Raw genomic sequence first — 25,245 nt, 5'->3', positions numbered from 1 at the left:
TCAGACTAATGAGAAACGTACAATTAGAAAGGTATCAATGGATTCATGACTGGTCATTACATTTACAGAACATGGAACGAATGGTCGTCAACGTGGGATTCAACAAGCCAAAGGCAAGTGCAATGCCTCTGACTAAAAGTTCTTAGGACACCAACAACCAAACCTCAGTGCAGCCACAGTAGAGAACTGTAACTACTACTGTTGAAATATCAACTGGTAGAGCAGTGTTGCACATTGTACAAATCACAGTTGGACATCCATGGACAGCTCATTATAAAAGTAGTCGTTGGGGAAGAGCTGGATGAAACACTGTTAAAAACAAATAATCATTTTAGCTGCACGTTTGTAAGCATTTCTTTTCATCCTCCCCAAAACAGTTTCATGGCAGAATAAAGAGGACACATTCACACAGACGTTTCCACATCCAGACTATGGAATAATCAAAGAATATCAACCAAAATGTGTTTCCTACCAGTTACATGAATCTTGAAGGTGAGTTTCTGGCCAGCAGCCTCGCAGCTGTACTCCCCTGCATCTTTCTTCTCCACCTGGCTCACCACCAGCCGACGCTGTTTGCCCTCTGACTGCACCTTGAACTTCTTGCTCGAGGTGATCAGTTTCCCCTCCTTGTACCACTTCACCTCCGTCTTCTCCTGGGCCACCTCGCAGCTCAGCGTGGCATTTTGAGTCAGTACAGCCTTCACCTCCTTTTGTACCTTGTCCTTGTTTGTAAACACGTCTTCTTTCTCTGCAGGGACATCACAACAGTCACACCGTTTTGCTGTAGTCTGCTGCAGAGCTTACTCCAGTTCCCCGTTTTCACTATACTTGCCCTTCACAGAGAGCATCGTGATGCCTCATTAAGACAGGAAAATACTTTCCCCTCTATTTTGCCTTGGGAAATGATAAGCATATCATTTCATATCACATCATATCACATCATATCACAAAGCTAAACATTTCTCAGTCTGATAGCAGATTTGGACATGAGATTTAGAACACCTGCATGCACTGCTGAACCTCCTCCCTTCTCTTTTTTTCTTCTCATGTCTCTATACATTTCCAGTAAATCAGAAGGGAATGGCCCTCTAGAACAGGTTGCCCAAGGAGACTGTGGATGCTCCATCCCTGCAGGCATTCAAGGCCAGGCTGGATGTGGTTCTGGGCAGCCTGGGCTGCTGCTTGGCAACCCTGCACATAGGAAGAAGGGGGTTGGAACTGGATGAGCACTGTGGGGCTTTGCAACCCAGGCCATTTATGAGTCTGATTAGTGGCATTTTCCACCTAATTGTGTCATTAAAATTTTGTAACCAGATCTCTTCAAACACCTCCCCTTTTCTCACTCCTTGCATGCCTGGTGTGCTCTTGCACTGTAACCCTGCAGACACCAGCTGACTACAAGAGCTGCACAAGTTACCCTCCTTGCCTATTGTTTGTTGCAGTAATTCATTCCTGGATGGAAAAGCACATGTAGAAAAGTGTTGCTATGACACTAGATGACAAAGAAAGTCCTATAGCCAAAATGTTTTGCACCAGAGAGGCTGTCAGTTGATCCTCCAAATGCAAGACACACCAAATGAAGCGTTCCTTTATCTCTGGGATTCCAAGCATTTTCTCACCTCTGACTTTCACTTGGAATGTTGCTTTGTCATCTTTTGTTTCACAGCTGTAGCTCCCTTGGTCTTTCAGGGTCACATTTTTGACCATGAGCTTGAGGTGCGTCCCCTGGGAAATGATGGTTGTCCTCTGGTCCTGCTTCACCTCTGTTTGATCTTTCTTCCATACGACAGCTCCGCTTGCAGCTGACACCTCACACACCAGCTCCAGGTCTTCAGAAGGACTGACTGATATTTCTGGAGTTGTTTTGGGCTTGTTGACAGAATTAATGGCTTCATCTGAAGAAAAAAGAGAAAGTGGTTTACATCCTGACTCAGGCTTACTCAGCACAGCATTAAGATACAGTTAGAGCTGATTGTAATGTCTCTGCTCTTTACATTTGGGTGATTGAGTTTCACCTCTGGAGGTACTCACATACAAACGTCTGTTTGATTCTCCTCTGTAAGGAAAGAGTAAGTTCTATGCAGACAGTTCTTATTTCTTTTAATCAATTCTGTATTCTGCACATGTTCTTCTGAAGCTAAAATGAAGGCAGCTAAGTAACGTGTTTGCAATACATGATCAAACCTATTTAACACCTTGTCTCTAAGCTAACAAGCAGCGTTTGATGAGCACATCAGTATTTCATGCCCTTCATTCCATCCAGACAGAACCTGCCTGAGGAGCAAGCTGATGGCTGTTAGCTACAGGCAGACCTAGCTTAGTATTGCATTTCTTAGAGCAACAGCTGTTGCTTTCATTCACTGAATATACCAAGGCCAATTGCTATGCCAGGCACATTTATGGCATCAGTGAACAAATAATTCGTTAAAAATTGTAATAGACAGGAGCCATCTATTCTTTTAAAACTAGGTGACCAAAGAAGAACAGTCCCTCTAGAGTCAAGCTGTGAAGAACTAATAGCACCAACCAATATCACATACATAGATTACTTCCCTGCCCTAAGACCATCTTGTGACCATTTGGTGCTATTAATTAAGCCCTCTTGATGGCTTTTTTGTCTGAGCCATGTGACATTTTGTGATAGGAGTTACTGCTAGTGTTCCCTTAACCCTACACCAAAGTAGGAGGTATCCATTCTCAGGGAATCATGCAGGCTTCCTCTGTATTTGATGCTCAGAGACAGCCCCAGAACTTTTAAAATCTTAGCTTAGCTCTCATCCAATAATGTTCATCAAACAGTGCAACTTGTCCTTTGGGGATGCCTTTGTTCTGCATCAACCAGTTCCAACGGAGTCTTCTTGGCTTGTTTTAGATCAGTTTTTCAACAGATAAAGCCAGGGTCTTTGAATTACAAAGTGAAATTGCAGAATGCATGATTCTCAACCAAACAGAACGGGAGGTGGGATGCAGGGTGAATACCTGAGCCAACACCACCTGCAAGCAATCCTTCAATATCTTAGGAATCTCTAGCCATCCCAAATCCAGTGTTGTGCTTGATCTATCATCTCTGCTGAGTTTTTAGCTAGCTGATGGTGAGCATCATGGTGGTGATGGGTGAGCAGTCAGACTAGAGGGTCTTAATCAACCTTAAGGATCCTCTGATCAGAGGAACGTGAATGTGCTGTTAAAGGTCACAAGCGCTGCGCTGCAGCATGAGCATACACAGCGAAAGGCTTTCAGTAGAGCTTCAGTTCATAAATGAGGACTGGGTTATGGAAAATTGGCTCAAGATATAAACCAGAAAACAGATCTTAACGCCAGGTTCTGTGAATGCAGCCAGCTGAATTTCACAGATATTGAATTTCAATGACAATTTCTTGTGTTATTTTACCCTCCAGCTCCACCCTGAACAGGAACATGTCAGTGACAAGCATTACTCCTCCAGGCTTGACCTGACAGTGCTTTACTTGTACTATGAGCTAATGGCTGTGCTTACAGCACCTCAGGGAGACACCTCAGAGATCAGAACATCCTTTGGGTACAGCAGGAGACACTCAACTCTCCAAATGTGGAGTTTAATTTGTCCAAAGAGGAGACAGGATTCCCATGCTAATAACTTAGGACCATTTCAGTCATAGGTTTAAAGATGATGTAAGCGCTGAGGCAATTCATGAACTAGAAGAATGAAGCCCAGATGTCAGGGCTCAAGTCGTGACTCCAGCCTCAGCTGGAGCTAAGGCTGTCCTGAATTCATCACAACACAGTTACATTATTTGCTCATCCTGTGGATTTGCATAGGGACAACAGTAAGATCAGAATTGCTTCAATAGAGCTATGCAATCTTTGTCCTAAATACTGGAAACCCACAGCGTTGGACAAATAAAATGAATTAAGTCTGAAGTGCTTTACATGGATTGTGATCCTGTGTTTGCCTCACAAACTTACCTGAGACATTCCAATCAAAAATCAGAGTGTCATCTCCAATTTTGCAGATGTATGTTCCCTCGTCTACTTTCGTTACAACTGAAGCCACAAGCTTATGCAGTTTCCCTTTATCTTCCATTGTGAATTTCTTAGTGGTTGTGATTTCTTTGCCATTTTTGTACCACTTCACCATGACATTGGCTTCAGAGGTCTCAGAAACAAATTCAGCTTGTTTTCCAGCAACGGCCCTGATAACTCCTCCAGTTGTCTCTTTGATTACAAAGTTTGCCAGTGCTGAAACAAAATATGAAGACACAAAATACATATGATGGTAAAGAACTGCAGGGACATTGGTGACCATGAGGCATTCATTTATCATAAGACCAAACGTACACGTTTAATCCTAGTTCTAATTGCTAGATTCTAATTCAGAAGCTGGCAAATTGGCAGCTTTTATAAACCACGTACCAGATTACCTTATCTCCACAAGTTGAAGGACATACACTGGACAGGGGACAGAGCCAAAGGAAGAAGCCCAAGGCTTCAAGAAAATGTCTAAAATAGGAAAACTGAGGAAAGAATTGGAACAAGCAAACTAGAAGGAAATCAATGGAGGGGGTATCTATTACTGCACTGTAACCCCCTGGCAAACAAATCGAGCCTAAAAGATAGAGATATCACTTAGGACTGAAAAGAAAAACAGAATTCCTTTATGGAAATTAATTGGAGTGCAAAAGTTAGATGACAAAACTGGCCCCTATTAACACACAGTGGAATAATTGACTTCAAAGATTCAAAATCTCACCACTGTCTTAGCCAAAAGTATAAGCCTAAGGCCACGGTCCTATTTTACTGAGGGTAATTGAGCTTGTTTTCCAACTTCTTGTTAACATATCATTTCAAAACAGCGCACACAACTGAGTTGGGTCTGTTGAGACAGCACAGTCAGAGCTGCTAAAATCAAAGTCTGGATTATGCATGGATTTGTTCTGCAGTTCCAAGAACACGCATGTATAATACAAATTCAACAACGTTCTACAGAATGCCTGTATTTAGGAGCTCGAGAGCCAGCTGATGGACACTGGGATGACTGAGATCCTGTCAATACATTTAACTCCATCCTATCATACAGTCAAATTTCATTCATTTTTTCAGGAACTGTCTCTTATCATTGTAGTCCCCTCACCACTGCTGCATGTGAGCCCAGCCACACAAAAGCAGCTGCTGGTTTTCACTGCAGATACTGCAGTAAGGAGGAACAGCCTCCGGACTGGACCAGCTGAGTGTGGCCCTACCAGGATTTGCTCCAAAGGTCTTATTACCAGTAGTGCTTCCTGATGAAATACATGGGGGTCCTCCTTTGATTCCAACCCCAACCCACCCCACCATGTCCCCTGATAACATCCATCAGGGCCACATCTCGACAGCTCCTGAACACCTCCAGGGATCCCACCACCTCCCTGGGCAGCCTGTGCCAGTTAATTCTGTGGGCAGACCTGCCAGTATGAAATATTATGCTAACATGACAAAGAGAGAGAAGAAAAGCAAAATTAAGACTAGCTGACAAGCCTTGGCAGGAAGTTTTGCTCTCCATCAATTTAGGCCCTGTGACTCTTCACAGGTGTTTTCTACATTTTGGGTCACTGCTACAAAAAGAGCTGTTGACATAATCTCTTGTGGCCACCCTGACAGAAGAGCAGGAAGGCTGGGATGCTCTTTTTCCTATCTTTCCCTTCATTTCCTCTATATCTTAGGGACGAATCACAGCACAGAACACAGAAATCAAATGGCTCTACAAAGCAGATTGGCCAGTTCAAGTCAAAACAGCCACTGAAAACACCCCAGATGCTGTCTGACAACAGCTGGACTGTCGGGGAGTCAGGTGAATGCAGTCTGCTGGCCCTGGGCCGGAAGAGGACAGCCCAGACTGTCACATACCTTTCACTGAAAGCTGATAGAGCATTTTATCCCCCTCACAGATGCACTGACAACTTCCAGCATCATCCATGGAGTCATTGTGAATTTTCAGGGTGTGTTTCTTCCCCACAATGTGCAGTTCATATTTTTCACTGGCCTTGAGATCCTTCCCATCCTTCATCCACTCCACAGTAGCGCCTGTGTCTGAAAGCTCAGCCTGCAGTTTGGCTTCCTCACGCAGCCGAGCGCAGATCTTTTCTACATCTTTGCTCTTCTTGGTAAATCTCACTGCAGCACCTGTCAGGAGCAAAGGCCTCGTTATTTCAATTGATATCAGGCTAACGTGGTCAGTGTTTGCTGCAACATCTCTGAAAAAGTATCACCTTCTGTTCCTGCACTCATCATTGTGTCAGTGCTGAGCAATTCAAGATATTTCATTTGGTCTTCTTGCCAGATTTACTAAGTAAAAAACAACCAAACATCTCCTTCTACTGATTAAGAATGCTCTAAACATGCTTCTGCAGAGGTTTCCACCCAATGACAAACAGGTCCTCCCATAATGAATGTTTATTTGTTCTATTTTGTCATGCAAAGCTGATTGATAGAGATATTATTGGAATGATTGCTCCCCTACTTCTAAACTATTCCAGTGCAATCAGAAAGGCTGTCTGAACCTGGAGCTGAAAGTACTGCTCTATGGTGATGCAGTGGTAAACCTGCTGACTGAATGCACTGGCCAATAGCTGTGAACTGCAGACATTCATCAGCTGGATTGAAGCAATCTGGTTCACATACCAAGCAGCTGGGTAGACTGGCTTACCCTACACTCAGTGCTATCATGTTTAGGTCATTACCAGGACTCACGTCAGTCCATGGGATGCAATTTCAGGTATTTGGTACAGTCAGTGAATGCCTGCAGCCCCAGTTCTAATCATCAGATCACAGCAACTATGCCTTGACTGTAAGAGGAAAGGAGAAGGATCAAAGCAAATACCTCTCACTCTCATCTTGCTGCTGACATCAACATTTTTGGCAACAAATTTCACTTCTGCTCCATCATCGTTCTTAGTGACGTTCTTTATCATTAGGCTGTGAGTAGTTTGGGTTCTCTTGATGATCCAGGTCTCGCTTTCCTGTAAGACTTTACCACTGAGGTACCAAGTGCCGCAACACGTTGTTGTAAGGTCAATAGTAAACATGGCATAAGGATATTCATGTCTCTGTCACAGAAACATAACTCGTATCACTCTAGTGGTAGCTGGAGGTTGATATAAGATAGGAGAACTACGAATAAAGGAAAGCCTTTGGTGTGTTAATGCACTACTATCCTTAAAGTCAAAGGAAACACCTTTAGGGAACCAACACAGCTGCTCAGCACACACTGACCCATTTCCATTGGGGTTTTTGTGCTTACCAAGGTGCACGCTCCCTGGGAATTCCAGAGACGGGCTCTGTCCATGTGCATTGACTGCAGACACTCGGAACTGATCATCAGCCTCTTCAGACAGATTGCTCACCGTGAACTCTGGGACGGGGACATGAGTCTCGTGGCACCTCACCCAGGTGAAGCCAGTTAGTTTCTTGCATTCCACGACGTAGCCATCGACAGGAATGGGGCGGTGCATCTTCGGAGGGGACCATGCCAGCATCACTGAGGTTTCTGTTTTATTTTTCACCACGGGGTCAGTTGGGGGCTGGGTGGGAGGTTTTCTGGGAGCTGAACAGAAATAAATACAGAAATATTAGCATAAGGTCATGTAGGCTGGAAAAGACCTTCAAGATCAGCAGACTCAACTTTCAGCATGACCTACTGAGTCCCACCATTAACTACTGTGGTACCTGAGGACATACATGACAAGCTTATTCCTGCAGGTATTTGCATAGTGAATATATTCACCCTCTGGCTGCTTTGGAACATTTTAGAGGTTAAAATCCCATCAGACTTTTTCACTGTGTGCAGCCACTGATACAGGCAGGAGGCTGGGAATTACCTGATGGGCTCTAGTTGCAGACTACTGACACATTAAAGGATTGATTTCATTTCATTTTGGCCATCAGAAAGTTTGGTGTCTGGTTTGAGTCAACAATCTAGACTCTAATTATAATCATATGGAGAACAGTGCATTTAGGAGACCTCATCTCATCTTAATAAACCTGAATGAAATCACAGAATCATAGGATCACAGGAGGGCTTGGATTGGAAGAAACCTTAACGATCATTGAGTTCTAAACACCCTGCCATGGGCTGGCTGCCCACTAACCAGCTCAGGCTGCCCATCACCCATCCAACCTCGCCTTCAACACCAAGGACAGGCACCCACAGCTTCTCTGGGCAGCCTGAAATGGAAGCAATGAGCCACATGTTGAAGATACTCAAATATTCATGACTGTAGAGAGAGCCAAATACTCCATACATATTGCCTGACTGGTAAATGGTATTAAAATGCCAACAACAGACTCATCCAGCTGATTGAAAATGGTGTGAACATGGCGTACAGGATTCTTCCAGCAGCTAGTTAGATCTGCAAAGAGTAAAAATAGGAAATCTCAATGCGATACAATTTTCCCTCATAACATAAATAGACACATAACTGTTTTGGGGTGCACTGTTACCAGCCTGTCAGTTGCTGTTGGTCAGTGCTAGATGCCAAAGGTCCCACTAACATGGCATGAAGCCGAAAGCTAGACGCTGGAATCAGATCTCCTGACCTTACCATCAGAAATTGAGATGTCATATTTTGCTCAGAGGTGCCTGCTTGTAGGAGGGACAGCTTCCAAGCTTTTTCTGCTCCAGGAACCAGCTTGAGCTCCAGAATTTAAACAGCAGTCAGAAATTAAACTGAGCTTTGTCACCTCCATCAAATAGAAGGAGTGGTTGGGTGGTACAGCTTTCCAAATAACTTAGAAACTGTCACAACAATCAGATGCCTACCTTTAATTTTTAACTTGTTAATACATAGAGCTTAATAGCATCAGAATGCTGCAAGCACTTCAGATAACACGACAGCTGTAAACCCTTCTTTAAGGATTCCTTTGTTTAACCACTGAGTAACTGTAATTCAGTGGTGCTGGTGGGAGAAGGGAAGTCCTAATCTTCCCAGATGGTGAATAGAGCTGATGTTCACATGCAGACTGGTGCTGCAGCAGAGCCAGAAACCACTCATTTGGGAAACACAGCACCAAGAAATTAATGTGAATAGCTTCATAAAATCAGGCAGCTTCACCCAAATTTCATGGCAGGTCCATTATTCTTCCTATTTTCAGGAAGAAATGTTTTCCCTTATTCTTGTAGTTTTATTTTCTTTTCCTTTCCAGCAAGCAGCTTTGTAGCTTACAAATTGTTTTCTAATCACCTCCTGGTGTGGACAAATCACTAACCCTGTGTAAAACATCAAACAACCTCCCTGGGCAGCCTGTTCCAGGGCCTAACCATTCTCCTAGTGAAGAACTTCCCCCTAACATCCAACCTAAATCTTCCCTCCTTCAACTTAAAACCATTTCCCCTAGTCCTGCTATTGTCAGCCCTTTCCAAGAGTTTACTCCCCTCCTGGGAGTAAGTTCCCTTCAGGTATTGAAAGGCTGCAATGAGGTCACCCCGCAGCCTTCTCTTCTCCAGGCTGAACAAACCCAACTCCCTCAGCCTGTCCTCATAGGGGAGGTGCTCCAGCCCCCTGATCATCTTCGTGGCCCTCCTCTGGACCCTTTCCAAAATCTCCATGTCTTTCTTGTACTGAGGGCTCCACACCTGGACACGGTACAACAGATGGGGCCTCACAAGAGCAGAGTAGAGAGGGACAATCACCTCCCTATCCCTGCTGACCACCCCTCTCCTGATGGAGCCCAGGATCCCATTTGCTTTCCGGGCTGCCAGAGCGCACTGCTGGCTCATGTTAAGTTTCTCATCCATCAGGACCCCTAGGTCTTTTTCTGCCGAGCTGCTCTCAAGGACAACTCCTCCCAGCCTGTACAGGTGCCTGGGGTTCTTCCGGCCCAAGTGCAAAACCTTGCACTTTGCCGTGTTGAACCTCATTAGGTTCACCCGAGCCCAGCTTTCCAGCCTGTCAAGGTCCCTCTGAATGGCATCCCTTCCTTCCACCGTATCGACCACACCACTCAGCTTGGTGTCATCAGCAAACTTGCTGAGGGTGCACTCCATTCCCTCATCGATGTCATTAATAAAGATGTTAAAGAGCATCGGTCCCAAGACAGACCCTTGGGGGACACCGCTCGTTACCGGCCTCCACCTGGACATTGAGCCATTGACCACCACCCTCTGTCTGCAGCCTTTCAACCAATTGCTTATCCATCGAGTTGTCCACCCATCAAATCCACCTCCCTCCAATTTGGAGATGAGGATGTGATGGGGGACCATGTCAAAGGCCTTGCTCAGGTCCAGGTAAATGACATCGGTCGCCTTCCCTTCGTCCACCAACACCGTCACTCCATCATAGAAGGCCACAAGATTAGTTAAGCATGACCTTCCCCTGGTGAAGCCATGCTGGCTGTCTCGGATCACATGCTCATTCCTTATGTGATCAAGCATGTTGTCCAGGAGGATCTGTTCCACCATCTTCCCAGGCACGGAGGTGAGAGTCACCGGCCTGTAGTTACCCGGGTCCTCCCTGCTCCCCTTCTTGTAAATGGGAGTGACGTGACCCTTCCTCCAATCATCCGGGACCTCACCTGACAGCCACGACTTCTCAAATATGATGGAGAGCGGCTCAGCAACCACCTCAGCCAGCTCCTTCAGGACCCTGGGATGCACGCCATCTGGCCCCATAGACTTGTACTCATTCAGTCTAAGGAGGCACTCTCGGACTTGCTCTACCCTTACAGTGGGGAGGGATTTACCTCCTTGGTCCCCACATTGAGGTTTGGGGATGCAGGGCTTAGGGACGTGAAAAAGACTAGAATCCTGGCAACCAGTGAAGACCGAGGTGAAGAACTCATTCAGCACCTCAGCTTTCTCTTCATCTGTTGAAGCCAGTTCTCCTTTTAAATTAACCAAAGTAGGTACGCCCATTTTGGCCTGTCTCTTCTGGCCAATGTACCTGTAAAAGGTTTTCTTATTGTTTTTCACGTCCCTCACCAAGTTCAGTTCTGCCTGCGCCTTGGCTTCCCTGATCCCACGTCTGCAAGTCCGGACGGCATCCCTGTATTCTTCCCAGGTGACACGGCCTTGTTTACAGAGCTTGTACGCAAAGCCAAAATCTCAGATTACTTTTGGAGTTATCAGATCGCATGTGCAAACACTCATTGGTCAGGTCCTGTAGAGGTAACTGATTACCTCCTTAGACAGGTTTGATGTTTTACACAGGTTTCCATGCAATGCAGAGATACATTGTGTTGAGGCCAACACCAGGGCCTACAAACCCTTCACAGAATGAAGGAAAGCAGTAAAACTCCCGAACACCGCACTGATTTCCAAGCCTTGGTACCCCCAGAGAGATGGAAGGGAGGGCTTTCAGTATAGCATTGTATCATCTGTTATAAGTCATTAACTGAAATTTCAATATCTGACATAGACATTAAAACATTTTAAATGAGGAGTGTGCATCTCTGTAGGAAAAACAAAGATACAGTATTACACATAAAATACAAGATAAATCACCAGCAGCAATAATAAAAGACAGGCTGAAACGCTCAAGTTGACACTGAACATGACACTTCTTCAAAACAATGGCTCTGTTTTATAAATGACAAATTAGCCATTGCACCTGTCTGCTGGGATTAATACCAACTTGGTAACTGTTGTTCTGCGTTCATTACTATATCCAAAGTCTTTGCAAAACAGGCTGTCTTGTTCTACTCTCAAAATAAAATCAGTCAATCTATACATGAATCTGAAAACATATGAACCAGAGCAATTCCAAGTCCCTTTACCTTCAAACACTTATCCTGGATGTTGGTTCTTCCACTGGACTAAGGCTACACACCGTCCTGTCTTTCTTCTTGTCTTTTGAGTACGCTAAGGTGCTCATCTGAGATCCAGTCCATAAGAAGAGTCAGGAGTCCATAAACTTCAGAGTTCAGTGGTAGCTGTAATATATTCACATATATTCACAAAGCTATTTCAGCTTTCAACTTGATGATCTTATAAACCTCTAGCCTCGCTCCTATTTAGAAATGCTCTACCAGAAACATAAAGCCCATTTTTACAAAGCTTTTATGTGTCTCAAACCCTTACTGCAACAAAACATTCACAGCCAAAACCAACTAGCTGTACACAATCTATGGGAATCAATTCAGAAGCTGTCTAAAGGCTTGCTTCATATATTCCCAAACTGAAGAATTCTTATGTTGTATTTTTCTGCATAAGAGTACAAGCAAAATGGTGGGCAATCCTGCTGAAAACAATGCCATGCCTCCAATCCTTCCCACACCTACCATCCTCACAACCTAAAACTCTCAATGGGGAATTACTTTTCACTTCTTTCAACTCAGACATTTCATTTAACATACCATGCAAACTAAATTTAGCCTCTGAAAAGTTCAGCCGGCTGTGGCAGTGTGTCTTTCTGCAAAAGAAAACACAAAAGCTACTGGGACTTGGAACTACTTTGTATATCAAGATCAGAAGGAACTGAGAAGTTTTCAAGTAAAAAGAACTTACTTTTCCAGATTGCTTTTTCCAGACTGCTTTTCCAGCAGTGACAACAAGCGCAGGCAGCCCGGAGGACATCGCAGACATTGATGATCTGCTGGCATGCATCAATGATGATGAGTTTGGGCACAGCAGAGCTGGCAAGGGATGCTGGGGTGGCTTCAGCAAGACAAGAGCTCCTCCAGTCTGAAGATCTCCATCACCATCGCTGCTGTCAACAACTCTGCTGCCTTGTTTTCTTCCTGGCTAGGAGAGATGGTCATGCACTGAGCAAAGGCTGTGTTGATCTGGGGACACTGGGCAGTACTGCTGACACTGGGAGGTTCACTGGGGAGCAATGGGAGGCTATTGAAAACTGCAGACAGCACTGAGGTGACACTGAGGTTGCACAAGGACAGTCTAGACAATACAAGGAGGCAGTGGGAGCTTATTGGGGAATGGCAAAGAGCACCAGGGGGCACTGGAGAGCTTTGGACAGCACTTGCCATGAGGGAGGAGGTTCAGACAGTACCCAGGTGGCACATTCTAACCTCATTCATTTCCTGCTCTCCAGCATCTCACCCCTGACCCCACGGTGCTTGGCTCTGCCCAGGGAGATATGTTCCGTTCATTCCCACCCTGATGCCGTCACTCAGTGGCACATTTGTCACCAACAGGCTCGCCGTGGGTCCTGAGGAGGGCTGGGGGTGTCCTATGAAAGCAACCCCAGTGACAGACCTGGTCCTGAGCCCTGGAACACACGGATCCTGGAAAACTACCTTTAATGCTGCCAACGTCAGCTTTATCTCATCCCCTTGGGACTCCATTTGGGGGCTTTGTGGGAGCTAACCGCTTCCCCTGTTTCAAGCTGGTGCTACCCCTTGCTTGTTGATGCTTTGTGCACTGGCAAACACGCCCATAAAGGCTAAAGCAACGCTGCACCCTCACTTTAAGTCAGACATAGTTCAACCAGTTCAAATATTCCCAGAAGCAGAAATACAAAGTAGAAATCCTTTGCTAAGCAAGCACACGTCTACCTGCCTTTGCTTCACAAGCACCTTCCTTTCCCCGACCTCGGAAGATGTCTGCTCTTTCATTCTTAGCAATGCCCCTGTACACAATTGAAAGCCAAAAGGGAGAGTCCACGCCACATCTGTGGTCTCAGCAGAGTTCACAGTTACCTCAAATGCACAGAGAACCTACAAAAGTGTCACAGAAGCTCCAACAAGGAAGGAAAACAAATCCAGGACACAGCAGAGGGCTCCCAGCTCTCCGTAGGTGACACCTGCTGCGTGGGCACAGGATGCACAGGAATTGCACCTCACCTCTCCCCCATTTCTACAGGCATTGAGAGGTATTGCAGAAAGGCACCGTAAGGCTGGTGGAGAAGACTGGCTGTACATGAGATTTCTCACTTCCCTGGTGCTACAGCACTGCTTATCTAGATGACGAATATCTGTCTACAGACCTGTCTAAACATCTCTCCTCAGAGACTTGCCCAAGAGGCCAGAGCCATTATTCCTGCGTGGCAGACAGACTCACAGAACAGCAGGCTTCTCTTCACGGCACATCACGTGGACACAAACAGGCTGCTGCTGCAAGGAAGGGAATTTCTCCTGAGCGTCTCACCACAGATGCTTCCTCTGCTCTGCTTTCCTGCAAAGACACGAGGATGAAAGCATCAGTTCCTCCGTGCAACGAATGGCAGCAACTCCAAAAAATCCCCCATTCAAAGACAGTTCCCAGAGACGCACAATGGAGTCCTGCACAGTTAACACAAGCTTTCGCTGCGGCCTTTGGAGAAACAAGCAGCCTTGGTGGTCCTGGTTCCCGAGGGCTCCATTTGATCACCTTTCGGGCACAGTGTGAGAGCTTCTCTCCTACAAATCTATGCCCCGAGTACCTTTCTCCACCCCAAAACTAATTCCGACATAGAGCTGCGGTGCAGGCATTGGATGCTGACCAGAACAGGAGAAGAGCAGGGAATGGGAAGAGTGGATACAGGTAAGACAGAACTAAAGGAGCAGAAAAGCAGAAGAGAGGAATGAGAAAGGATGCAGGTAAGAAAGAAGAGCAGCAGACAAAAAGGGCAACACAGGAAAGGACCAGAGACAGGCAAGGCAGAAAAACCACAGGAAGAGGAGAAGAGCAGAAGAAAAAGGAGAGGGTGAAGGTAAGGAAGACGTGCAGACAAGGAGAAGAGCAGAAAGGGAGATGAGTGGATACAGGTAAGGCAGGAAGGCAGAAGTGGAGAGGAGCTGAAGAGGAGAAGAGTGAATGGCTGCATGGCAGAAGGACGGAAGACGGGAAGAGAGGACAGCGGTCAGTGAGAAGTGCAGAAGAGGAGAAGAGCAGAAGGGAGGAAGAGAGGGCAGAAGAGCAGAGAAGGAAAAGCAGCCTGGAGCAGAAGAGCAGAGAGTGGTCAGAAGAGAAGAACAGTAGAGAATGAGAGGTGCAAAGAGGATGCAGTGAAGTGGGAAGAGCAGATGAGAAGAACAGGAGAGGATGCGGGTAAGAAAGAAAAGCAGAAGAGGAGTAGACGTGCAAGAGAGGAGTGAGAATCCAAGGAAAGAAAAAGAGCAGAAGAGCTGAAGAGGAGAGGAGAAGAGTCAGGGAGAAGAGCTGAAGGTTGGATGGTGGATGAGGAAAGGGAAGCAGCCAAGAGGGAAGAGCAGCAAAGACAGTGCTGAGTGTTCTGCCCCAAGATACGTTGGAAGCCAGGAGAAAAGGTCCACGCTCTCAGGTTAGAGATGGGACGGGAAGGATGTTTGGGTCTGACAAATGGAACCATGGCAAGCCTGGGGGAAAGGGGCTGAGCCCAACGGTCACAGAAGCCCCGTTGGGGGAGGGGCTCCCCTAACTGCCACTCTCCAGCTGTCATGGCAGGTAAGGCAGCAGGCTCCCCCTGCTCCTGTGCTTCAGCTGGCCCCAGATGAAGCCCCAGATCCCAGCTGAAGCCCCACATGCCACCCTTGTGAGCCACATCTCAGCCCAGCAGCCCAGCAGCCCAGATCTCAGCCCAGTGCCCCTTCTGGCCTTTCCCCACAGAGAGAATCCCTCGAGGAGCGCTGACGGTGCCTCTGACACCTGAAGCCACTTTTCCACAAGCCACTGTGCCGCCACCGGACCCCGCCTGGATGCAGCCCACCATCCGCGGACCGATGCCGGTACCACCCCAACCCCTCCCTGTCCCCAGTGCCACCCACCTGGTGCCTCAGGCCTCTGTCTGGCCTGGGGTACCAGGTGTCTGGGGACAGGCAGCACAGCAGCTCCCACCTGGGGGGCTGCCCCCAACTGCGGGGCTGCACTCACCGCTGCTGCAGCTGCTGCCTGGGGGGCTGCACCCACCGATGGCTCCCCCCGCTGCCCCTGCTCACTGCTGGGGACATCCCCTGCTGGCAGGGACGCTGCTGCCCCAGCAGCCCATGGGGCTGTGGCCTGGGGCCGTGCCCCATGCAGAGCCCCCGCAGCCCGCAGGCACCTGCCTGCCGCAGGCCCCCGGCCGCCCCGGCCCCCCGCCACTTCTTTTGCAGGTACCAGCACTGCAGCAGCACGTGCTCCCCGTGCCCTGCACCCTGCCCGCCAGCTGGGAGCTGCCCATGGAGCCCTTGCAAGACGCCGTGCTGCTCATGGAGGACCAGGGGCACCCAGCGCCAACCGACGTCTGCCCCCATCCCAACACGGCTCCGCTCACCTGCAGCGCTGCCACACCGCAATCAGGCCGTGAGTTCAGAGGCTGCACAGCGGCTGGCTGTGGGAAAGCTGCCGGCATTGCCCCACTGGGGATCTTCTGGCTTTTCCAGCAGGGACAACAAGCACAGGCACCCTGCAGGACACAGCAGACATGGATCATCTGCTGGCATGGATCGACCACGGTGAGTTTGTTGGCAGCAGAGCTGGCCAGGCTTGGTGGCACCCAGTGCTCCCAGCTGTGGGAGAGCTGCCAGCATTGCCCCACTGGGCAATGGATTTTCTTCCTTCCCCAGAAGTCACATCCGAGACGGCCATTCAAGACGACAGCGCAGACTTTGACCAGCTGCTGACATGGATCAGCCAGGGTGAGTTTGGGGGCAGCAGAGCTGCTGGGGGGGTGTCTGCACTGAGTGGCCGAGTGGGAAAGCTGGCACTGCCCCACTGGGGATTTTCTTCCATCCTTTTCCAGAAGAGACACCCAACAGCAACAGATGTGAGAACGACATGGAAATGGACAGTTTCCTCACCTGGATTCTTGGTGAGTTTGTGGCTTACAGAGGTGATTGACGGGTGGCTGTCTGCACCCAGCAGGTGTGGGAAGGCTGCCATCATCCTTCTGCTCTGGGGGATGCTCTTGCTTTTTCAGAAGCGACGAGTGCTCTGGAGGTCCCCCAGCACAACCAGGGCCTGCCTGCAGTCACAAGAGAGGGGACCAAAGAGAATAAGAACAACACAGAGCACCCTGACTCCCTGGGGGCCAGCAGGGAGCTCAGCAAAGAGCCCGATCCTGAATCAGGGCTCCTTGCAAACCCGCTCTGGCGGCAGCCAGCATCGCCTGAGCTGCCTGAGCCGACCCCCCTGGCTGCCCCCGCACCTCCGTCGCCCCGCACCGCACATCTGATGGAAGAGGCGCGGCGGAGGCAGCCCCGGGTGCATCTCAGACGCCTGGCACTGCCACCCGGGTGCATCTCCTGCCGGCTGGCAGACAAGGACAAGCAGCACGGGGACAGCAGCCAGCCGGCCAAGCACCCCGTGCCTCCTCTGATGCAAACTGGACAGCTCATGGAGGAGGCACGGCGAAGGCAGCCCCGAGTGCTTCTCACCCGCCTGGCACTGCCCACCCCCCTGGCGGCCCCCGCACCTCCGTCGCCCAGCACTGCACACCTGATGGAGGAGGCATGGCGGAGGCAGCCCCGGGTGCTGCTCAGCCGCCTTTGACTGCCACCCGGCTGCATCTCCTGCCAAATGGCAGACAAGCAGCACAGGGACAGCAGCCAGCCGGCCAAGTGCCCAGCACCCACCTGCACCACCACAAGAGGCCAGAGCAGCGGGCACAAGCAGCACACTGGCAGCCAGTGTCCCCGCCACAACCAGGAAGCCACCGCGCTGCCAGCACGTTCCAGGCCACAACCACCGGCGCTAGGCGGAGCAGCCTGTGTCAGCACGGCGGCCAGCAGGAGGACTCGGTGCCCATCACACCCCAACAGCGGCTCCAGCGGGAGCAGACCAGGAAACCGGCCCACTTGATGGAGCAGGAGACGTGGCCGTAGCCGACCAAGGCGCTTCCCTGTAGCCCTGGGCTCCTGGCCGGCCCCCACTACACCCAGAGAGCAGCGGCAGTGTTCCAGGGGCACCAGCACCAGCCCCAGCCCTACCCCTCCCAAACTGGGCTGTCCACAAACGGCATCTTGGACTGGGACACTGTGGGGCTCTGAAGCTGATGGACCGACAAAGCGTTGCACTGTCAAAGCTCCGGGCTGGGAAATGCTGGGGGGGGGGTGGGAAATGGTTGGGGGGGGAAGGGGTGGGAATTCTTGGGGTGGCCAATATTAGGGTGGGAATTGGGGGTGGCTGGTGGGTGGGAATTGGGGGTGGGGAATTTTTGGGGTGGGGGAGTGGTTGGGGGGCGGGAGTTTGGGGTGGGAATTCGTGGGAATTGGCGGTGGGACCTTTTTGGGGTGGGCAATGAAATGGCTGTACTCTGCTACTGGTGGGGTGGGAATCTGGGGGGCCGTTGTAATACCAGAAGAATTTTACAGAGCAGCAGCCATGCATCAAGAGAAGGGCTTCACAGAGCAGCAGCTGTGGAGGGAGAAACAGCATGAGAACCAAGGACACCTCTAGGAAAAGAATGAGTAGCTCGCGGCTTTCAAGGGGGGTCTTTGAAGGGGGGTTGTTATTGCAGTAGCTTTCCTCCAATTGGTGTGTATGGTTTTAAACGCCCTCGTCTGTCTGCTATAAAAGCATGGCTTTTCGGGCAGTCGATGGACGCAGCCATATTTAACCATATTGCTGTCTGGCTGTTTGTCCTAGCACGCTGACCTTTTGCCTTCAGGTTCACCAACTACTGTCTCAGGAACCAGAGTTATTAGGCATTATCCAGGTTATCGTGTGCTTCTACTAATTTAATAGATTGGATGTGAATCCAATGGGGTCTGATGTTACCAATGGTGCTGGAATCTGCGGCAATAATCATTGAATGTATTAGTAATGCTCGGTTATGATGCTATTACCTCTCTTATATCCAACTAATTTGGATTTTTCAAATATGACCACGCATCACTTGAGAGGAAGGCGCACGCTCATAGAACTGAATGGGAGAGTTGATTTCATTTTCCAAGCAGGTGTTCCACTTGGGCTCTGTATCACGCACTGGCCATGCGGATATGGAGTACAACTGGAAGAAATCCTTCAGATCCTGAATGCAGGAGAGAATGTGTGGTGGGTGAGAGAGGAAAGGTGCACTTTGAAGCAGGGGACGCCCTGCTGGCACTGCCTGTCGCATCCACCACCAACATGGTTTGCTCTTTATCCTGCTCCACAGCTGCTGCTCTGTCAAGTCCTTCTCTTGATCCATGGCTGCTGCCATTCTTCTTGGATTACAACAGGGGGCTGGGAGGTTTTTTTGCACAGGGAGGGACCTATTGGTGGGAGGGAGCGGGGGGGGCGAGAAGTTGATTGGGGGTGGGAGTTTGAGGGGGTGGGATCAGAAAGGATTGTTAGGGTGGGAAATGGTTGGGAATATTGTCATTTCTTTACTGTTTGGTATGTTCAATTATTAAATGCCTTGCATTCACTTTGCTACACCTCTGCTTGCAGCTGCTAGTTCAGTTACAAAGCCCACCAGGCCCCCAGGCCCACCTTCAGGGCAATGTGAAAGGGCAGCAGAAAGGGCAGTGTCCCAGATCTGCCACCACCATTGGACCCATCCCTCCCCTCCTCAGTCAGTTCTGCGTGGGAATGGAGGGATGAGAAAGGGGGATGGACGGGAATTCTGGGAGAGCTGAGTGGCTCAGCCTGGAGTGGAGGAGGCTCACTGCCATCCCAGACACAGCCATCAGTCCCCAGGTGCAGAGAGGACTGAGCCAGGCTGCACCCTGCAGCACCCAGCAGCAGGATCCCAGTCTGAGGCCTGCCTAGGTCGTGTGGCTGCGCTGCAGGCTGAGCTATGGAGAAAGCCCCACTTGGAGATTTCTTCGCTCCCTGAATGTTCCCCCCTTTCTCCATCTTGCTCTGCTCCATCCCCAGCCGCAGCCCGGCGTCCCCGACATGTTGCTGTGCTTGCAGAGCTGGACTTGGCCCTTGACCTGTACAGGCCCCTGTCCCCACCTGTCGGATATCCACCTTGCCTTCTCACCCCTCTCTCTAGATCCAGTTCATGCCCCATCTATCTCACCTCCATGTCCCACCTACGTCCTCTCTACGTCTTTTGGTCTCCCCCAAACCACCCTCACGGTGCCTTACCTCCTGGCAGCCTCAGGGAAGGAGCACCCGGTGCCCTGAGCCCACAGGCCCAGCCCTGCACAGCACTGCACACAGCACTGTCATGGCGGCGCCCGGTGCTGCCGCACAGCATCCTGGGAGTGGTAGTTCCTGCGGGGCCTGCAGCTCCCAGCAGGCCCTGCAGCTCCCAGCAGGCCCGGGCGAGGGCAGAGGGGAGCAGTGCTGTCAGCCGGGAGCTCGCCCAGAGAGCCCGATGTTCGGAGCACTTCACACCAGGAACTTTGGACTCGGCTGCTTCTGTCCACAACGTCCCTGAGCTGCTCAGGAAGCACAACTGTCTCACCCTCTGAGAGCTGGGCTGTGCAAAGGAGGCTGCAGTTGCAGGCTCAGCTCTGCCCTGTTCCAGCAATGCACTTCCTTACAACTGGAGCACTGTCACGCTTGCTTCTTGCTTCAACGGAGCAATCGCCCACCGCTTTGCACACCTCTGTGCTCGTGCAAATGGCCACCACCCCATCCCTGCACACACACACACACACACACACACACACATGTACCACCCCATCCTTGCACACACACACACACACACACACACACACACACACACACACACGTACCACCCCATCCTTGCACACACACACACACACACGTACCACCCCATCCCTGCACACACACACACACACACACATGTACCACCCCATCCTTGCACACACACACACACACACACACACACACGTACCACCCCATCCTTGCACACACACACACACACACACACGTACCACCCCATCCTTGCACACACACACACACACACACACATACCACCCCATCCTTGCACACACACACACACACACGTACCACCTCATCCTTGCACACCCTCCCACATGCATGCACTAATGGACTCACCCATGCACACCCACATGTGTGCAACCCCAGCACTGTCCGCAGCTCCGTGCACGCTCATTTGTGCATGAAGATGTGCACAGCCTTGCTCACAGCCATGTGCATACACACAGGTGGGCAAGAACACACAGTCCACTGGCGTCCCTCTGTCTGTGTCTCACCGGCTGTGTCACCAGAAGAGAATTCAACACTCAAGAATGAAGAACTCACATCTGGCTCCAAGGAATGTAACTCTCCTGTCTCCCAGGGATCTCCACTGTCTCACCTGGTCATGAGCGTCCCTCACAGGCAGCCAGAAAAGCAAGCAGAGGCTGAGACCAAGAAACCCCTCCCTGACGTGCAGCTCTCTGACAGTTTCTCTTTACACAGAGTGCTGGCCGCAGCCGTGTGCATTATCAAATGCACTTGTATGGGCAGTTGGTGTCTAGACGTGAAGGAGACTTGCTAATTGCCCTGCTGACATATAGGGACAGAAAGAAAATTTCAAGGGGGAGCTGGAGCATGTATATAAAGGATGTACGGACCTACAGTTAAGGATGTGGATTTGCATCTGAGTCCGTGCCTGCAGACGATGCAAGCGCTATGCATTGTCACCCAATGGAAATGATCAAACAGCTGCTTTGAAACAGACTGTCTGTAGGGCTCAGGAAGTGTGGCCTTCCAAGGTACTTCAGGTGTCCCAAAGAACAGAGGCAAGCAGTGATGATTCCTTTCTCTCTTGATTCCAATACTTGTAGGTAGAGCGCTTGAGAAAGACTTTGGAGGCTTTCCTCAGCCTCTACCTTTCCTTGTACCTTTACAAAAGCAGACTGTCTAAAAACAAGAAGACTGGACACACATTTTGGGTTTGGTTATTTTTATTAGAAGTTTTTTAATATTATAATATATATAATATAATATTATTTATTATTGTATTTATTATATTATATATATTATGTATATAATGTATATTATGTATATTATAATATATATATTATATAATCATATATTATAATATATATAATATATAAATAATATATCGTATATAAATTTTGTAAAGTTCTTTTGGTGTTTTTGGTGTTTTTGGTTGTTTTTTGTTGTTTTAGTCCAGTCCAGTGTAATAAATTCTCAGTCTTACAAGGGATGAATTTTTAAGGCCTTCCTGCTGATGGACCACACTCCACTTGAACATCAAGTGGAGCATGAGGTAGCCTTCATCCAGAAAGGTGGAATCTTGATGGGATGTTGCTGTCTTATGGAGAGGAATCTCGGCGTCCCCCAGGCTGAGCCAACACACGGACACAGATTTCTGGATGGTGACCATCACTTTCTGCCCCTGCTCCTGCTGCCTGGTCTCTCTTCGTCATCGGTATCCAGCAGGAGATCATGAAGCCCTGGAGGCACGGTGGTATCCAGGTCATCATCTGAAACTTCTTCCACCAGATTGGAAGGGACCAGTCCTCTTGTGCCATCCGTCAGCTCTCCCAGAAACCAGCCATCCTCATCCATGTCTCCACAGATGTAAACGTATTGTCCAGGTGTCAGTGGAAGCTCGTTTTCTGGGCCCTCATTAGGGCCCTCATAAGGATTTTGTAGCTGTGATGAGCTAAGAATCTTCGTTTTGGTGGTGATGGTCTGCGAAGATGTAGATGCAGACTGCCACTGGCCACACTTCGGACTCCCCCGGCTTTTCCTGGGGATCGGGGCATTCCTGTTTGGGATTTCTGTGCGGCCTCAGCTTTTTCCCCATCTCCTGGAGCTGTGTGCATTTTTCCTCCAGACGCTTGCTGAGCGCTCCAAGCTTGATGTCAGCCTGCTGGAGGTCTCTCAGCATGTGGTTCTGGGCCTTCAGGGCCTGGCAGTGCCTCTCCAGGTTGCTCAGGGCTTGTTGGAGGTAGCTGCACTGCTCCAGCAGCTTGCTGCTTGTGCTGCCTGGGAACCCCAGGTCTTCCTTGGCCGTCTCATTCTCCTTTTCCAGATGCTGTCCCTGAAGCTGGTTGACGTCCTCTCCCTTCTCTGTGGCCTCTTTGGATGTGGAAGAGGCCTCCTTGAGCTGCCGGACTCTTTCCAACAGCTGCTGAGTACGGAGGCAGAGCATACGCATCTTGTCCTTGAGCCGCTCTACCTTCTCCCACATCTGCTGAGAGCTTCTGCTCCTCAGCAGGCAGCACTTCTCTCCAAGGAGGCTGCACTGTCTATGCAGCTCCTTCAGCGTACTCAGCAGGTGGGTGTTCTGCTCCTGCTGCTCTCTGTGCTCAGGTGGGCAGGCCTCTTGTTGCTCTGCAGCCTCCTTTTCCAAATGCTTTCCCTGCAGCTGGTTGACCTCCTCTGCCTTCTCTGTGGTGTCTTTGGATGCAGAAGAGGCCTCCTTGAGCTGCCAGACTATTTCCAGCAGCTGCTGGGTACGGAGGCAGAGCGTACGCATCTTGTCCTTGAGCCACTCCACCTCCTCCCATATCTGCTGAGAGCTTCTGCTCTTCTCTTCAAGGAGGCTGCACCGTCTCTGCAGCTCCTTCAGCTTACTCAGCAGATGGGTGTTCTGCTCCTGCTGCTCCCTGCGCTCAGGTGGGCAGGCCTCTTGTTGCTCTGTAGCCTGAACACCCACCTCTGCTACAGCCCGATGGCAGGCCCTGGCCCTGTTGAAGAAGACGCGTGGCTGCCCCTCCACGTGCTCCAGGATGTACTGCAGGAAGTGTCTTCTCTGCTCCTGCAGCTCACACTGGAGGCGCTTGCTCTCCACGGCCTGCTCTGCACGGGACTTCCAGCAGAGCTGCCGCTGGACTTCCTGCTGCATTCTGCGGTCCGCTCTGCTGCTGTCGCTCCTCAGCAGCGCCTCCGCCAGCTGCCGCTGCAGTTGCCATGCCTGGCGGATGGTGTTGTTGCGCCGCTTCTGCAGCAGCTCCGTCATCTGGCGCAGCTGGGCCTCCTTCTCCTGCAGCAGTTGGCAGATCTCTGCTTGCCACTGCCTCAGGCTCTGCTCCTGCAGGCGCTGCAGCTTTGACACCCGCACCCGCTCCCACTTGGAGCGCAGTTTGTCGGCCAGCAGCTGCCGCTCCCGCTCTGCCGCCTCCTGCCGCTCACGTCTCTCAGCAGCGCAGCGGCGCTGCAGCTCCTGGGAGCGGAGCCACTCGCCCTCCAGCTGGACCTGCAGTGCCTTCAGCTCCTGCCTCTTCTCCTCCCGCTGCGCAGGGCAGGTGGGGGGCTGTGCCGGGCCCTGGCGGGGAGAGGGCCGGCTGCCCGGGAGCCCCAGGTCTTCCTTGGCTGTCTCTGGCACCTAGAACCAGAAAATCATAGAATAACAGAATGGTTTGTGTAGGAAGGGACCTTCAAGACTCTCCCGTTCCAAGCCCATGCCAAGGGCAGGGACAACTTCCACTAGGTCAGGTTGCCCAAAGGTGCGTCCAGCCTGGCCTGGGGCACTGCCAGGCGTGTGGCAACCACAGCCTCTCTGGGCAGCCTGTGCCAGCACCTCTGCCCCCTCATGGTGTCCTGTCTTCTTATATCTCATCCAGATCTCCCCTCTTCTACTTTCAGGGCATTGTCCTTTGTTGTATCACTACCCTCCCTTACAACCAGTACATCTCCAGCTTTCCCCAGTTCTCCTTCAGGCACTGGAGGGCCGCTCTGTGGTTTCTCCAGAGCCTCCCCTCCCCAGGCTGAACAATCCCCACTCTCTCAGTGTGTCATCTCACCTGGACGTGAGCGTCCTTCACGGCAAGTCGACTGGAGCCCTGCTCTGCACGGTGGCGGCGCAGAGCTCCCTCTTTTTCCTGGGAGCAGGACATTGCGTTACGGAGCACGTCTGCCCAGCTCCCCACGATGTAATAGGTGAAGAGCCTCCTCTCCAGCTCCAGCTGACGCTGGAGGTGGCGGATGCAGGCAGGCTGCTCACCATCCGTCTCCCATCGCAGCTTGCTGAGGACGTCCTGCAGCTGGGCATGGGCCGCCTCGCTGCTGGGGGGGTTCCTTAGCACCTTGGCCAGCTGCTGCTGCAGCTCCCAAGCCTGGCGCAGGGCTGCATCGCAATCACGCTGCAGCAGCTCCTTTGTCGCGCGCAGCTCGGCCTCCTTCCAGAGCAGCAGCTGACGGGTCCCCGTCGCCCGCTGCCGCTGCACCCACTCCTTCAGCTGCTGCTCTTCCTGGGCCTGCTGCTTCTCCCAGGCACAGCGCAGTTGGTCGGTCAGCAGCTGCCGCTCCCGCTCTGCCGCCTTCTGCAGTTCACATCTCTCGGCAGCCCAGCGGCACTGCAGCTCCTGGCAGTGGAGCCGCTCGCCCTCCAGCTGGGCCTGCAGCACCTCCAGCTCCCAGCTGTTCTCCTCCTGCTGCACAGGATGAGCTCACATAGTGGTGCAGATGAAGAGGTATTGTACAAGCCATTCACTGTGCGGGCTATATTCATCTCTATAGCCGAACCATGCCAAGTCAGTGAAAGAAGTAACTTGCTGGATTCTAAAATAGTTTTGCTTGAGAACGGTGCTGTTGCCAACTCTAGTTGTTACAAAATGAACTACACCAGAGAGAGAAGG

General features: G+C 50.5%; 2 protein-coding genes and 1 long non-coding RNA gene across 13 annotated transcripts; 1 reads left to right on the top strand and 2 right to left on the bottom strand.

Annotated features, from left to right (window-relative positions):
- LOC146752439 (obscurin-like protein 1) lies at positions 1-6,221 on the bottom strand. Its single transcript, XM_085531876.1, has 4 exons — positions 5,863-6,221; positions 3,946-4,218; positions 1,620-1,895; positions 1-5 (listed from the first exon to the last, which is right to left on the bottom strand). Exons 1-4 carry the CDS (start codon positions 6,020-6,022, stop codon positions 1-3), a joined length of 714 nt encoding a protein of 237 aa, XP_085388002.1. The 5' UTR covers positions 6,023-6,221.
- A 619-nt stretch (positions 6,222-6,840) lies between these two features.
- Positions 6,841-19,957, bottom strand: LOC146752437 (uncharacterized). 7 transcript variants are annotated; one of them, XR_014940637.1, is made up of 9 exons: positions 19,862-19,957; positions 16,645-16,808; positions 16,119-16,250; positions 13,967-14,080; positions 12,455-12,687; positions 12,304-12,380; positions 11,725-11,880; positions 7,256-7,558; positions 6,841-7,061 (listed from the first exon to the last, which is right to left on the bottom strand). It is a non-coding gene; the product is annotated as an uncharacterized LOC146752437 (long non-coding RNA). The 7 variants fall into 7 exon arrangements; XR_014940639.1 differs by having other exon boundaries at positions 12,304-12,359; XR_014940638.1 differs by lacking the exon at positions 12,304-12,380 and having other exon boundaries at positions 13,893-14,080.
- On the top strand, positions 15,343-17,873 carry LOC146752438 (uncharacterized). Of its 5 annotated transcripts, none has more exons than XM_085531900.1 (5): positions 15,351-16,147; positions 16,231-16,299; positions 16,411-16,482; positions 16,587-16,655; positions 16,764-17,873. In XM_085531900.1, exons 1-5 carry the CDS (start codon positions 15,562-15,564, stop codon positions 17,333-17,335), a joined length of 1,368 nt encoding a protein of 455 aa, XP_085388026.1. In that variant the 5' UTR covers positions 15,351-15,561; the 3' UTR covers positions 17,336-17,873. The 5 variants fall into 5 exon arrangements, with proteins under 5 accessions (XP_085388027.1, XP_085388024.1, XP_085388023.1 ...); XM_085531899.1 differs by having other exon boundaries at positions 16,228-16,299; XM_085531898.1 differs by having other exon boundaries at positions 15,350-16,147; positions 16,231-16,482.
- Positions 19,958-25,245: the final 5,288 nt, after the last annotated feature.

Source organism: Coturnix japonica, unplaced genomic scaffold (genome assembly GCF_054131305.1).
Source record: "Coturnix japonica strain WE unplaced genomic scaffold, WE-NBRP24 Scf045, whole genome shotgun sequence".
NCBI classification, from domain to species: domain Eukaryota; kingdom Metazoa; phylum Chordata; class Aves; order Galliformes; family Phasianidae; genus Coturnix; species Coturnix japonica.
The sequence above is the reverse complement of the archived record's forward strand: the minus strand, read 5'-3'. Positions and strand labels throughout refer to the sequence as shown.